At 39.1% G+C, this 15436-nt stretch overlaps 1 protein-coding gene across 2 annotated transcripts in view; it reads right to left on the reverse strand.

Moving 5' to 3' along the window:
• The window catches only part of LOC125297354 (zinc finger protein 664-like), a 28983-nt gene extending 15941 nt beyond the window's left edge, over positions 1 to 13042 (reverse strand). Inside the window, exons 1-3 of one of the 2 annotated variants that reach the window (XR_007194004.1) lie at positions 12889 to 13042; positions 8488 to 8919; positions 3237 to 4408 (exon numbers count right to left, since the gene is read on the reverse strand). Coding sequence is in view for 1 of the 2 variants with exons in the window: in XM_048247688.1 (XP_048103645.1) it covers positions 3381 to 4408; positions 8488 to 8761 (1302 nt within the window). In the remaining variant the exon portion in view is untranslated. Of the gene's footprint in view, positions 1 to 2207; positions 4409 to 8487; positions 8920 to 12888 lie in introns of those variants that run through there. The other variant, XM_048247688.1, reaches the window with a different exon arrangement.
• Between the last annotated feature and the right edge of the window lie 2394 nt (positions 13043 to 15436).

Below are 15436 nucleotides of genomic sequence, written 5' to 3' on the forward strand. Positions count from 1 at the left end.
TGCTGGACTGGCCGATGCGGGTGGCTCCGTTGGATGCGTACTTCACTGGATAAACTTCACGTGCCCTGTTAAAGATAGCCGATCTGTCTTGCCGACGCAGTAATCTGAAGATGAGGGTGCATGGCTTGTAGGAGTTAGCCTCCATCATATACACAATGTGCCCGTTCAATGTTATTGTCTCAGTCCACCAATGAGGGGATCCACTTGGGGAGATTATCTTTGAGGTAGCCGATTGCATCCGAACCCTCCACTGCTTCTGGTAAGCCAACCAGCCTTACATTACTCCTTTGTCCCCTGTCCTCCAGGTCTGTCAACTTTGTGGTGAGCTGGTCTAGCTGTGTCCTTAGCTCGATAACCGATCGCCTATCCTCGTGCAGCCGAGTCCACTCGGTTCCGAGTCCTTTTAGTGGATGTGGCTACATTTTCAAGTTCACTGCTAATATCCTTCACAAATAGCATAAGTATAAGTATAAGTATATACACTCTTTTGATCCCGTGAGGGAAATTTGGTCTCTGCATTTATCCCAATCCGTGAATTAGTGAAACACACTCAGCACACAGTGAACACAGTGAGGTGAAGCACACACTAATCCCAGCGCAGTGAGCTGCCTGCTACAACAGCGGCGCTCGGGGAGCAGTGAGGGGTTAGGTGCCTTGCTCAAGGGCAATTGTTCATTCTCCCTTTTCCGTGTGTTCGAAGTATGTGATAGTCTTATTTTTTCAATAATCCTATGCAAGCAGAGCTAAAAACTATGCTGGCATCGCTGTGGATGGGTCACGTGATCTCCCTAGGCTGTGAAATTAAGGTCTAACCTACTGTTGGGTTTAATGGAATTTTGACGCAACCATTTCTGTCACTCCTGTAGAGCTCACTAAAATCATAGAAATTATTATTACAAGACACTTATCTCCTACAATCCAAGATAGATTTTCTTGAGTTGTTAGGCTTTTAGGCTTCTGAACATTTATTTGAACAAATCACATGGAAAACATAATTAATTTTGTCCACATATCCTTATGCACTATGCACAACAATGCCACTAAGTTAGCATAAACCGTATGACTCAAGCAAGCCTCACCGCCTTAAAGTGACAGGCACTCAATTATACTTGCACACCACCAGTACAGTGTAATGACATGAAAGTCTATATAGTTTATATATTCCGAGAAGGGCAAGGGGAGGGGCGGCAGCGGGTGATCCCTGGCCGGAGCAGGGAAGATGCACAAACAGCACATTAGTTAAATGTCAGATATGCTAGCCTATGCTGTCAATTAGAGGGACATTTGGTATAGGAATGTGTAAAAAGCGTGATTTTCGTGCAAAACAAGTAGCCTAATGATGTGCTGATAATGTTTGCAAAATAGCAATTTTTAAAAATATCCATATGAAGAACAGGACCTTCGATATATGGCCACAAGATTGAGTGTAACATAAAACAATCGTTTTAATTTTAGAATCCTTATTAAAGCCAAAATGTTACATTAATGACTCCCACTGTGTTCTTGTAGCCTCGGCTACTTCATGGGGGAGTGGCTTGGCGAAGAGCAGTGAAAGGCAGGGAATTATGGGAGTTGTTGGCTTTCATTCACATGAGCCAAAAACACATTTTTGTCTTTTTCTCAGTCAAGAAGTCACTGACTTCAATTATGACTCCACATTTGTGACCCTGCAAGGCAAAACCAGTCGTTTTGCGCACAGTGCTATTTTCAGAAAATCCACGATAAACAAACGTACGGGTTAAAATGTCGAATGTCACATTTTCGCATAATTCGACAGTACACAGTCTACACTTTCATATTGTGAATTTCACGGATAAACATACGTTTTGACTGTTAAACCATGACTTTATTTAGGTGAAGATTCAACACATTAGCCATTCCCTTTGTGCACGCCGCTATAAGGTTTTACGGTAGAGCTAAAATTTACTCATTACTCGATGTGTCAGCTCTCTATCGTTCTTGGCAGATGTAACCGAATATGAATGTGAAAGACTTGCCTTTCAGGGCACGAACGGTCAAAAGCACAAACTTTTAGAAATATCCTGGCATCATTTTACAGACCAGGAGAAGTTTTCCATTGACGTAGCGCATTTTAAAAGTGGGCCTGTACACAGAACTTCCTCTCCCCTTACTTCCCCCGAAATACATTAATTATATTCTATAGTGACACCTTATGACCGTCCCAGGTATTAACTAGGGGGCAGAAAAAGACACTCACTCAGTTGATAAAACTGGACATAGTCATCCGCTTCAAAGTCACACTACCATAAGGCTAATAATAGCTGTGTCCTCACACTATCGCACGTGACCATTTAATTAAAAGGGTGATTTTTATTCCTCTTCTGGCGTATCGTGACAGGAGAACCATGCCAACTTTGGATGCAGTTATCTTAGCGATACTTCTTACAATACCCTCGATACACATATCGTTGGAAAGCTTAGTTAGTGGTCTTTCATGTGAGCACAATAACTTAATTTTGTAAATTTTACCAAAGCAACTGGTTTCGCCTTGCAGGGTCACATTTCTACTACATAAATGACCCAATTTAAATACACATTCATCTTGAGTCAGTGGTGAAACGCTCCTTTAACTATGTGCAATACTTCGCCCGTGACATTAGCCTACTGATCAAGTGAAGATTTTGCGGCGGGGCTCACATTCCAGGAGCAGCGATTTGGATATTCATTATTTTCAAATGTTTTTTTTTTACGAAAAGTAATACCTCGTAAAATGATTTTTTCATGATTACTACATTTCAATACCTTTTAATGGCCTTAATTTTTGCTAAGTTGATTTACTTTTTACTACTTTTTTAAACCCCAAGGACACCCTGGATATGCCCGCTTAACAACGAGATATGGAGATATGGAACTAACGACTGGCCTTTGGCCATAGCAACCATCCATTTAGAACTAGTAATGACAGTTTGTCCTGCAAGTTGAGAAATTATGTGGCAGAAAGAAGTCATTTCTACAAACAAGACAGTTTTAGCGGTTAAAATTATTAAATTATAACAGGAAATGCGAAGTGGCAACAGTGGAATAAGCGGGATAATGGACTCCACGGCATTTGGTTCACCGAAATTATGCACTTACAAGGTGTAAAACTTTGCTGCATGTCGGGCCCATTTTACTACATTGACCGTGCATTTGTTTCTGTGAACCGAACCGAACGCTGTGTTGTCCATTATCCCTTACTTGTCTAATACTTGGGATTAATCTCTGAGAGGACTTACTTTCCAGCTGATGCTCTTCCTCATCCTCTTCTTTCTTCACTGTCGTCACATCGTCACTGTTGGAACATTCATGAGGCTCCTCTCCAGTAAGTGATGTCACATTGGATTTGGAACATTCTGGAGGCTTCTCTTCAGTAAGTGATGTCAGATTTTGGAACATTCTGGAGGCTTCTCTTCAGAGTGTGTTTGCAAATGGGCTTTGAGCCCCATAAAGTGCGAAAATGCTTGTCCACAGTAGGCACATGTATAAGGCTTCTCACCAGTGTGCGTCATCATATGGAAATTAAGATTTGAAATTTGTCTAAAAGTTTTTCCACACTGGACACATTGATGAGGCTTCTCTCTTGTATGTAGAACCATATGGATTTTAAGGTTTGAAATTCTTGAAAAACCTTTTCCGCACTGGACACAGTTATGGGGCTTCTCTCCAGTGTGTGTAAGCATGTGGCGTTGAAGACTGGTAAATTGTGTAAAAGCTTTTCCACACTGGGCACATTGATGAGGCTTCTCTCCAGTATGCATTAGCATGTGGCCTTTAAGACATGAAATTTGCACAAAACCTTTTCCACACTGGGGACATTTATGGGGCTTCTGCCTATCATGTGTAAGCATGTGGCGTTTAAGGTCTGAGGACTTTATAAATGCTTTTCCACACTGGGCACATTGATGAGACTTCTCTCCTGTGTGCAATAGCATGTGACTTTTCAGGCTTGATTTTCGTGAAAAACCTTTTCCGCACTGGACACAGTTATGGGGCTTCTGAATATTGTGTGTAAACATGTGGCGTTTAAGGTCTGAGGACTTTATAAATGCTTTTTCACACTGGGCACATCGATGAGGCTTCTCTCCAGTGTGTATTAGCATGTGAGTTTTAAGATTTACATTTAGTGAAAATGCTTTTCCACACTGGATACACTTATAAGGCCTCTCTCCGGTGTGCGTTCTCATATGGACTTCAAGACAAGTTCGTGTTGTAAATACTTTTTCACACTCTGTACATTTATGAGGCCTTTTGGAAGTGTTCTGCTTTAGATTCAAACCAACAGTGTGTGTTTGCGCGTGTTCCTCTAGTTCACTCAGGGCTGTGAAACTCTTCCTGCAGACTGTGCATTGGTAGAGACGTCCTTTATGTTGCAGGTTCTGTTGCATCAAAGGTTGGTGTTGTAATATACCTGGAAGAGTTACCATGCGAGTTAGAATCAAAGATAATCTAAAACCACATTTCAAAAAAAGTTGTGGCACTATGTCAAATGCAAATAAAAACAGAATAAGTATATATACTCTTTTGATCCCATGAAGGAAATTTGGTCTCTGCATTTATCCCAATCAGTGAAACACACTCAGAATATGATCAAATCCACATTTAGTTGGGAAAAAATGCTGTTTAAACTCTGTTGTGCAAAAAAGAAACCATATTTAGACATGAGCAGGGGCGGACTGGGACCAAAAATCGGCCCTGGCATATTTGGCCCAAACTGCCCTCAAATCGGTTGGGCACACCTAATTAAATACAAAATCTTTGCATTACCCTTAAATATGCATATATTTTCAACTGTCATGGAGCACTGAAAGTGATGTAGGCCTCATTGGCGATCACTCTGACTGATCAGAGGTAGCCATGGAGCACATGATCTCCATATTCAAGTAGCCTAGGCTATAGATGTGTTTTTTTAATTTTATTTTAGAGCCTTAATATCTGTGAAACTAATCAAGAAAGACCAAATTTTGCAGTGTTTAACCTAGTACCTGAGATGCTTACTGTAAAATCTAAGTCTTCTATCTGAAAAACTGGGCGCTCAACAACTCTTAATGTGCTTTTTTACACCAAGTCAAATTTTACCTAAAAGTACCTACCATACTTACCATATACTTGAGGGTCATTCCATGGCAAACGTACAAATCTCCCCACTCGACCCTCACAGATTTGGCTGAAAAAAAATCAAGGTTGTTCACACACTTCTTAATGGGCAGTGGGGAGATTTGTACGTTTGCCATGGAATGACCCTTGAGCTACACCTCTGTCTGGATGCAGATATTGACTGTAGAAAATTTGAAGGCTATCGGTGAGCGGTCTCCAGATATTGTAGTTTAAAAATGGCTTTTCAGAGTATGATGCCAAAAAAATGCCCCTCATTTAATATTCTTTTATGAGGAAACTATTAAACAGTAGAGACTTAACATATTGGATTTTTCTTATTAAGAAGTGTATATTTTTACTAGAATTTGTCCAGGAACTTCTGAGATGGTCAGGTGGGAAGATTTTAAGAATTTAGGAGACGGAATAACCCATCTGCAAGTTAGAAAGTTTCTGTGATACGGCCCTGAAGTAGGCTAAGTGTTTTTCTTTTTACATTTAGGACAGTAAATTATCAGATAATGCATTGGGATTTGGGTATAAATAAAGAAAGCACTTCATAAGGATTATGACAATTATGTATTGACATACTGTGCTGAGAATGGCCAGTTCGTCTCTAAAATATATCTCCATATGATAAGGGATGCCACAGTCACATATCTACTCACTCCGTAGAGGTGAGGATCTTTTGAGTGCTGTTTCTCCTCATTAAAAAGTCTCTGACTGAAGCCAACTTCAGGCAAGTTGCATTACAAGTTAGTTCTGGGGTAGCAAATATCAAAGTTTGCCGTCTTTGGAGATTTACAGTATCCACTAAAAGGCAAAGGAGAAAAGTGTGTAAAACAAAACGTCTGCATTTCTGATTTCTTTGTCCCCGCGAGAGTGCAGAAAATTCAACATATTTATAGGAAAAATGTCAAGATACCGGATCTCTTCATATAGGCAAAGATAGCAGTTTTTTTGTAGGCCAACTTCAGAGGTCTATTGCGCTCCTCCAATGAACGACAGCTTTGCCATCTGTACGCTCTGTGCATTCCAAACTTTACCCGTGTGGCGTTCCCCATTGAATGGGCTATTTGTTTGTTATTTGCTTGCACTACCAACAGCTTGACATGCTAAATCTAGCATTTACCACTTGACTACTACCTTTCCGGTCACTTGTTGCTTTGTAACTAGCATGTTCACCCATTCCTGCTTCTGTCTCACCCACAGCGCGCAAGTTAGAAATCAAGGCGGCATTATGAAAGAGGCGTGATTTATTTCAAATAGAACCAGACTGATCCACCACCTCGTTAATTTAGATAGATATGAAAACTTGGAATGTGGACTTTCTCATTGACCTTCTGAATGGCATTTAAATCCAGAAGAACACAAACCAGTCTTTGAATTTGGTGAACTGAACAGCGAACGGCCTACAATAAAATGGTGTGTCATCATATAACCTAACAAAGAATTGACTAAACAATTTTTTACTTTTGCTTTGAGGTTTGTTTATAAAGAGTCAAGACCTTGGTAAGCTCCAATATCCAAAGGGGGTGATTATAACAAGGTTTTCCTTATTTAAAAAAAAATGTATCCTCATGGATAAGGTAATGTCGGGAAATATGCCACCTTGTGACGCTGTAATGTGGAAAACATATGAAGCACCAAATTTGATACTGTAATTTTAATTTGTAACGTTTTGTGTAACCTACATGTATTTAGAACTAGGCCTACTACCGACATCGGGCAATATGATGTTTCACCTTGTAGTGGTGCTTGACCTTAGTGCTTAAGTCAGTGGCAGAATGCACGCTTTTTAATTTATTTGTTTATTTAAAAAGGGACAATGCACATCAATTGACATTTTTTTGTTTACACTCAAAATGTAAATGTACCAGAGTTAGCAAAACACTAATTTTAATCTGTAATCCCTTGGCAGGTCAACATCACCACACCACATTACATTAATAAAAAGAATGGAAGAAAGATAGAAAGCAAATTAAGAAAGAAGAGAAAAGAGAAAGGGATAAAATAAACAAAAAATAAAGTACAATACAAAGAAGGGCAGTTCCTAGGATAAGGTAAACCAGTTATTGGTGATTGCAATTTTGATTGTTTTTAATCCATCTCGAGTGTGGTTTTAAATGACATGTTTTAAATAGGAAAATTCCCAGAAATCTTAGTCACTTTTAAACATGATGCTAGCAGGCGAGAAGCTAATGGTCTAATTAGATTCAATGACCTATGCTAGCCTGAAGCTAAAACTGGCATCACCAAACTCAGAGAACGGCTGGATGAACCGGAGAAAGGTAAAATCAATTGTTTAACTCAAGGGGAGGTGGAAAATGTGTGTAATTCCCCAAATAGGGGAATATCCCTTTAACAACTGGATGCTTTTGGCTCAGATGTTGAATCATCGTTGATGTGCTGTTGTGGTACGTCAGTTCTGCCAAGCTAGTTAGAACGTACAGTATTTGTAGCGGCTGTAGCCTAATGTCGTAAGTTGATATGATGTTCAGTTGTGAAAATTTTAAGTAGTAAAATTCATGTAAAATTGCAAGTGAGCAATAAGCTACACCAAACAACTCACACACACAGACACACCCGGTGTTAGGTTAGGCTACCTATCGCCTACCCCAGACTGAATAATTATAGCCCTCATTGTATTGTAGTATAACTGCACTGTAAAAAAACTGTAGTTCATTTTTGTAAAGGAGGTTATTTGACAGTAATGGTCAATGCTGCAGATGCACAAATCTACAAACCGATATGAATTTACTTTGAAGTGACTAGGGCTAGTTTAGAGCATGACATTTGTTGTACATATTAATGAATTTTTTCATTTTTTTATCCGATTACTCGATTAATCGCTAGAATACTTGATTCCAAAAAGAACCGATAGCTATAGAACATACGTAACACGGAACACACAAGATGTGTGTACAGTCATATATATCGCTATTGTTTTATCGCCCAGCTCTAGTGTGGACATACGCAACACGGAACACGCAAGTTGTGTGTACAGTCATATATATCGCTATCGTTTTATCGCCCAGCCCTAGTTTGGACATGCGTAACACGGAACACGCAAGATGTGTGTACAGTCATATATATCGCTATCGTTTTATCGCCCAGCTCTAGTGTGGACATACGTAACACACAAGATGTGTGTACAGTCATATATATCGCTATCGTTTTATCGCCCAGCCCTAGTGTGGACATACGTAACACGGAACACGCAAGATGTGTGTACCTGGCAACCCATTAGACAACAATGTATGCCTCAATTAATAGCAGTGTTACAAGACACATAATACTTTATCGTTACATTTATCATTACTACAATTCTGTATACAAAATACTGTTTAGTTTTTACATGTGTAAAAAATGGGATTTGTCTTTGAAAGTACTTACTTCCTAGCAGATCATTGTGCTCATCCTCTTCAATCTTTACTTCAATCTCCGCTGCTGTCTGTAGTGTTTCATTATAAGCTGTGTTGGACTCTGCAAAGTCTGTTTCCGTTTTACAGTCAAGCTCTACAAAAGGCTTTTCATCTTCATCTTTACATGAAATTACATGACCATCCTCCTCTTTTATATCTTCTTCCTTCATCATCACACTCAGTAGGTCAACCTGCTGCATTTCAGTCATGTTACAGCCTGAACTAAACGGCAGTCCAGGATCCATGTTCCCCAACGACTCAAAGACGATCCTATCCAACAGTCAAAGGTCAACCTGGTGTGTTTTGGTTTCAGTTACAATACAGACATAATCCAGCACAGGTCCCAGATGCATGTTCCCCAACGAACCGATCCAGTTTTTGTTGTTTGTTTGTTGGTTGTTGTCTGTAGTCAGGGAAACACAAAAGAAAACAATACAGCTAGTAAAAAAGTAATTCCAGCACAGTTCTGATTACGATCTGGTGCGTGACGGGAGAGGAACGATCACTTGAGGAGAGGGAGGAATCACAGGAGGACTCAGATGTGGATGTTTATTATTTTTATTTCAGTGCAGCAAAAAAAATGTCTAATGTTTCCATATTTCGACATCCGAAATAAAAACAATGAACATCCACATCTGTGTGCTCCACTGATTCCTCCCTCTCTTAAAAAAAGCTTTCAAGATCCTTTTAGACAACAATTAAAAGCAACATTTGCTTTCAAACAGCTTTCCAGATTATTTTAGACATTAATTAAAAGTAACATTTGGGGAAAGCCGGAATAAATTTAAAAATGTTTTTGCTTAAACATAATTTACAAAGAGATTGTACCCAACTGAGAAAAAGTTATGCCCTCTGGATTCATACATTACAAGAACTTAATAAGGATTTTGCTTTTTTGTAACTTAGATAGATCTCGTTGTATGATAGCTGTGGCCTGATATTTTACATTGCCCTGATTTTAATCCTGTCTTGTTTCATGGCTGTCTCTGTGGACACTGTTCTTTTAAAGTGTATGCCTTTCATCTTAGGACTACATTTCCCAGGATGATTTACTACACTGGGACGCGTTTCACAAAACCATAGTTGCTAACCTGTTAGCAACTTAGTTGGTTGGCAATAGGAAATTGTATTGCAACCAACAAAGTTGCTAACTAAGTTTCTAACTAAGTATCTTACACTCAAATTGTTCGCCATGCGCTTCTCTTTTATTGAACAACGCACCCAGGGGTGTAGCAATTAATGACCTAAGATGTGGTCTAGCACATTACCTAAAAATTGCTATCTTACACCATCTAAAAAGTATTACGCCACTGACCAAGTAAAACCTGGTCTATAGAGAAAGGTGCATATGAAGCACAGCTGAAGACGCACTGTCACGAGATGTAAGCAGCATCCTCTGCAGGATAAATGTCCTTAGGTTTTTTATTCAGTCATTTGGTCATTATTGGGGTAAGTGCTGCTTTTTTCAGGCTATGTTTTCAATGGTAACCCATTGTCAGTCAATAGTGAAAGTAATTAACTGTGTATAACTATTTTGTCGTTGACTAGGACACCACGGTGAAGTTAGTTTCATTTTGCCTACGAGTTCAAATAATAGACGAGTGCAGGTTCATGTATGCTATATTTTTTTAGGTTTTAGTTAAGCATGGTTTAGTGGAATACATGTTCCATACGGTCTCATGTGCAAGCAGATTCCTTCAAATGCACTACTGACTATCAAAATACTGATGCGCTTTTGTGCTGCTTGCTAATAAAAGGAACGACAGATGTCATTTTCATTTGGTTTAAAGGATGTTACGCCCAAAACACACCCATGACTGATTAAGAAACATAAGAACCTTTTTTGCGTTTAATAAATAATAATAAATTAAATAAATTAATGGAAAAAAAAAAAAAAAACACTGCCAATGTTTAAACTATTCGCCAGTGACCACCTGTTTTAGATCGCCAAAGATAGGGCCCACTGCCTCTTTGCCATAATCAAACGTGAATATTGTGGTGATGGAAACAGCTATGGATGCTTCTGCCCTTTCATTGCCAGTAACAGTAAGAGTTCCCATTTATAAAGTTGTTTATATTTATATGCGAGTTAAACCATTGCACAGTTAAATAACATATATTTGTATATGTTATATGTGTGTACCTCTGAGCGTGGTAAACAAAATCAGATATTTCAGGCAGTAAAAGCCCCAGTAAAAACCAAACCAGATTTTGTTCAAATCTACACACCTATTCTTTCACACAAACATACGGGTATTTGTGGGCGTTTTTGCGAGGTAACCAGGTACGCCATGTTTTTGGAGGTGCAAACAAACGCTGCATTGCCATTGAGATTACATAGTAAGGAGCTGGCTCAAAGGTTATAAATGTATTTTGTAGTGTTTAGTTGTATAATGAAAGCACAGCTTTTATAGCCATCCATGAGTCTTCCCTTCTGGCTCTTTGGCTATGAATTTGGTAACTATAGCGGACTATTTGACGTCTTTAGAACACTAAACAGGTGGAGGTGTCAAATGTTGAGTTTCTCCAGTCTAGATTTTTTGACGTTAAATCACTCCTATGATGTATTGCTATTGTCTATCCAAAGTAAAATACCTGTTTCGAAGTTAACTGATGGTCAAATCAACCAAAACTCTGATTGTTTGCACCTCCAAGTGGTGTGTGACGTAGGTCTGTGTGAAAGAATGGCTATTAAAAGGTTCATTTAACAAATGTTATTTTGAAGTATTAAAAAAACATCATTGTTTTAGACTTTTCAATGTACTTGTATGTAGGCTACTGGACTAATGAATGTGTGGTTATTACAGAGTTCCTGCTAGAGATTGTATGTGTAATGGCCCATTGTATAATATAATGTTTCTGCTAGAGACTGTATGTTATGGCCCACTGTATAATAGAGATGGTCTATTGAGTCCTATTGAGATGGTCTAAGAGAAGCTTTGAAGCATAGGGTCATTTAGCCCTTTTAGCAATAGACAGGAATCCCACTCTAAGTCAGATATAAAATTATATGACTTTTCCCCGAAGAAAAACCTGAATTTACAGTGTTCAAACATCATAGTAACTTTCTTTACGGTGAGTAAATGGAAATTAAATAAACAAAGTTGGGCTAACCACAGCTTGTCAAGAAAGCAGTAGGCTAATTAATTAACAGATAGCCTACACACTAATTCTGCGACATACTTCAATTAAAGCAACACCAAAGAGTTTTTTGTACTTTAAAATAATGTTTCCAAAATTGTTTCCGAGGTTCATCAACTCGTAACAGGGTGAACGGCACTTCTGCATTCGTTTGCGGTCCTCTATCGGCTATAACCGCACTATGTAAGTTTGCCAGATCGGGTAGCGGATCTGTAGTTCGATGGAACGAGACATAAGAAACTACAAATTTGACTTGCATGATGTCGCAATACATCGTAGCATACTTTCATAAAATCATGCAACATATTCTACCTTGTCTATGAACATCGTTATTTACAAAGCCATTGGATAAACAAATTGCGTGCGTGCGACAGAGGAAAGGTTATTTGGTGTTGCTTTAATGCATTTTGGCAGGTAGGCTACATTGTGAACTGCTACAACATAATTCCCTGATATTCCATGACTTTGCCCCACAGATTATAAAATTCCGTGATATTCCATGTATGGAATAGACTTTATCAAATGTCCCATATTCTAGAAATCCCATGACCCGTGGATACCCTGAATAGATCAATTTGCGAAAAATGCATGTATACCTGGAATTGAAAAGGAGGCCTAGTAAACATAGGTTGGATGAAGGAAGAAAGGAAGACTTAAGTGTGAGGCAAATGCTAACGTCTCCTGCTTGACAAGGAGTTAACCAATCTCCAAACGAGCTGCATTAAATATCGTAAGGTTCTGCTGTCAGGAGTAGGCTATGTAGTAGGCTGCCGTCAGGAGTAGGCTATAAGTATCAGCTGTCAGCAGTTTCTCGTTAAATTACTAACATGTAACTTTAAGAAAACGTGCCAGGAGTAGGCTGCCGTCAGGAGTAGGCTATAAATATCGGCTGTCAACAGTTTCCCGTTAAATTACTAACATGTAACTTTAAGAAAACGTGCCTGGTTGCCTTCAGATTGAATTGATTAATGTCCGTTTCCTCCATAGCTCTTTTTCAAATGTATCAATTAGTTAACATAGGCTACAGTAGTAACTAATCGAAGGATTGCCATCTTACAGGCTAGCACATCAAGTTCTTGTTAAGCAGCCATGATAAGCCAACTATTTGACCAAGAATCTGATTAGAACTAGCCTATTTATCAATGCAGCTAGTGTGCAACTGCATATTATTCAACTAGTGCTCGAAGGTTAACATAATTGCGGTCACACCAAACGTAAAGGCACAGCCTACCTCAAGCAAGTTCGCTGGTCCGCACAGAGAGCTGTTACTTTGGTCTCTGGTGAGACGTGGAACAAACCTTTATCTCCGCGAAATACAATGAAAGCGACAGATGAAACTCCTGAACTTCTTTTTCCTCGAGTTCTTCTTCTCCTTCTTGTTTTAATGGCAGTAGCAAACAACGTCTGGTTGCATTACCGCCACCTTCTGAAATGGAGTGGGTCTGAATAATATATTTCCCTATACACATAAATTATCTTTATTAAACCAGTACTTCTAAAAAAAAGAAAAAAAAAATACATCTCTATAATTCCTTTGCAAAATATCCTTTACTATCAAAGGTATCTCTTCATCTTCTAGCTGATGGATTAACTGCACTGCCTCTCATTACTATACACGGGTTTCCCGTTTACCAACAAAACTAGATGCGCGCGCAGCCGTGGGGCAGAAGACGCTTGGTGGCCGTCCACAAAACTTAACCTAAATAGTCGGCTGCTGTAAGCTACAATCGGATTTTTTTGTATACCCCTGTTGTCTCAATGATAATAACATCTAATTTCAGACTATATTTCAAAATTTGCTGTTCATTTGCATTATTAATCTAACATCGTATTTTGTCATTTTTGGCGAAGACATGCATTCCGTTAGGGATATTAAACATATTTAACATTCTCTAACCATCGTGATTTCGAATTGGTGCCGTTTTCAGCACAAAAACTCATTTGATTCTTTTGCTCTTTTGCATTGCTCTATGCTGTTCTATGGTGCTTTCTGCCTCTTGGTTGTGCACGCATGTGACGTTGCTTAGAAATCCATGTATACCTAGTAGACTACATTCTTCAATAGCATGTGGTATCCTATGTGTTATACTGTACACTAGCCTACACCTCCCATTAGCATGTTTTTTCATTAAAAATAATGTACTGTTTAACCCTGTGTGCCCAAATCTCATTCTTGAAATGTTCCTGTGTATTTCTGCACATACTTCTATTCACCCTCTTCCTACCGGTCTGACCATTATCCCACAAGACTTGCCAATTCTCCTTTATCTTTACTTTAGATCAGTGTTTCTCAAACTTTTTCAGACGAAGGACCACTTAACCAATAAAAAAGAAACTCAAGGACCACCTAGCTTAAAAAAAAAAAAAAAAAGATCAGACCTACTTCAACAGTATATTAGCCTACACAATAGGCCTACTCACTGAACCACCTTGCTTATTGTCTTTGCACTTTGCTTATTGTGTCAGAGGATTCATATGATTTAAACTGGCATATCTTACAAAGACAATGTTGCAGAACTGTTTGGATTTACATACAAGTTGGTTCAATATTGCAAACAACTCATTTATATATTTTACCACATCTGCTCGCGGACCACTTGGGATAGCTTGCGGACCACCAGTGGTCCCTGGACCACACTTTGAGAAACAATGCTTTAGATTGATTTAACTTCAGCTTTACTGTACTTAATACTTATATAGTATAGTAGAGAGTTTATTGCAAGTAAGTTTATAGCGAGTATAGCATCCATAAGCACCATCACATTCCAAAATAATTCTGTGGAAATGCATGGATTCCAGTTGCTTCCAGCAGCAGCAACTGGAATCCATGCATTTCCACGGAATTATTTTTGGAATCTGATCCCTTATCATACCTGTTCATTCATACTCGTTGCTTGACTTATTGTGCCTAAAATCAAGATGGCGGCGAATGGTAAACTTCCTAAAGGTACTGTCTGTACAAATCTGTAAAAATAAACTAAGTGCTTTTTCAAAATTCTCAATGTCTCGTTTTAAATGTCAAGGCCCTCGGAAGTCTGCCAATGAAGTGTGGAGCTACTGAGCCTCGTAAATGGTGTAAAACAGTGACTTATTTGCATGGCTAGGCTGAAGGCCGATGCCCGAGGCACCCCCTTTGAGCCAATGAGTTATGAGACATATGTTCACACTCGGTATCATGTTTCAACACACTTTAGGTCAATATCACACCGGAACTCTCCTTTAATGAGTACAGTTCCAAAAAACTACCCTGGAAATCCAGAGTTCTCGCGAGAGCACAATGGAATTGTCTCTGCGAGACACTCTGGCAAAGAGCAATGATGCACGTTACTTTTTCCCCTTGCATTCCGGGGAACCAGCTAAACTGAAGACAGCGCTGCAATGTTGGAGGACAGTAAGTTACACATTGGTCGTAGTGTTATTCGATTGCATCAAAGTAAACATGGTCTAATGTTACCCAATTGCGTGCAGTGAGATTTTTAAATGCATGTTTGTTGCCGCCCCTTGAGTTGGGCTATTACATTGCTCTTTGCCAGACCCTTAATCTTTCTAGATTATCAGGGTCTGGACTTTCCAGGCTACCAAAACACAGCTCGACTAGCACAATGCTAACTGTGGAGCAATTTCCCCAATGACGTTGATAATAATGAGAAATATCAACAATGAAATAATGAGGGTTTAGAATAGTGGATATAGTCTTGGCACTAAACTTCATACTTTGTCCGTTGTTGGGCCCTTGAAGTGGTTGGATATTTCACAGTAATAGTGAAGATTAAATCACA

The sequence above is a fragment of the Alosa alosa genome, chromosome 7, assembly GCF_017589495.1.
Source record: "Alosa alosa isolate M-15738 ecotype Scorff River chromosome 7, AALO_Geno_1.1, whole genome shotgun sequence".
Classification (NCBI taxonomy): Eukaryota; Metazoa; Chordata; class Actinopteri; order Clupeiformes; family Clupeidae; genus Alosa; species Alosa alosa.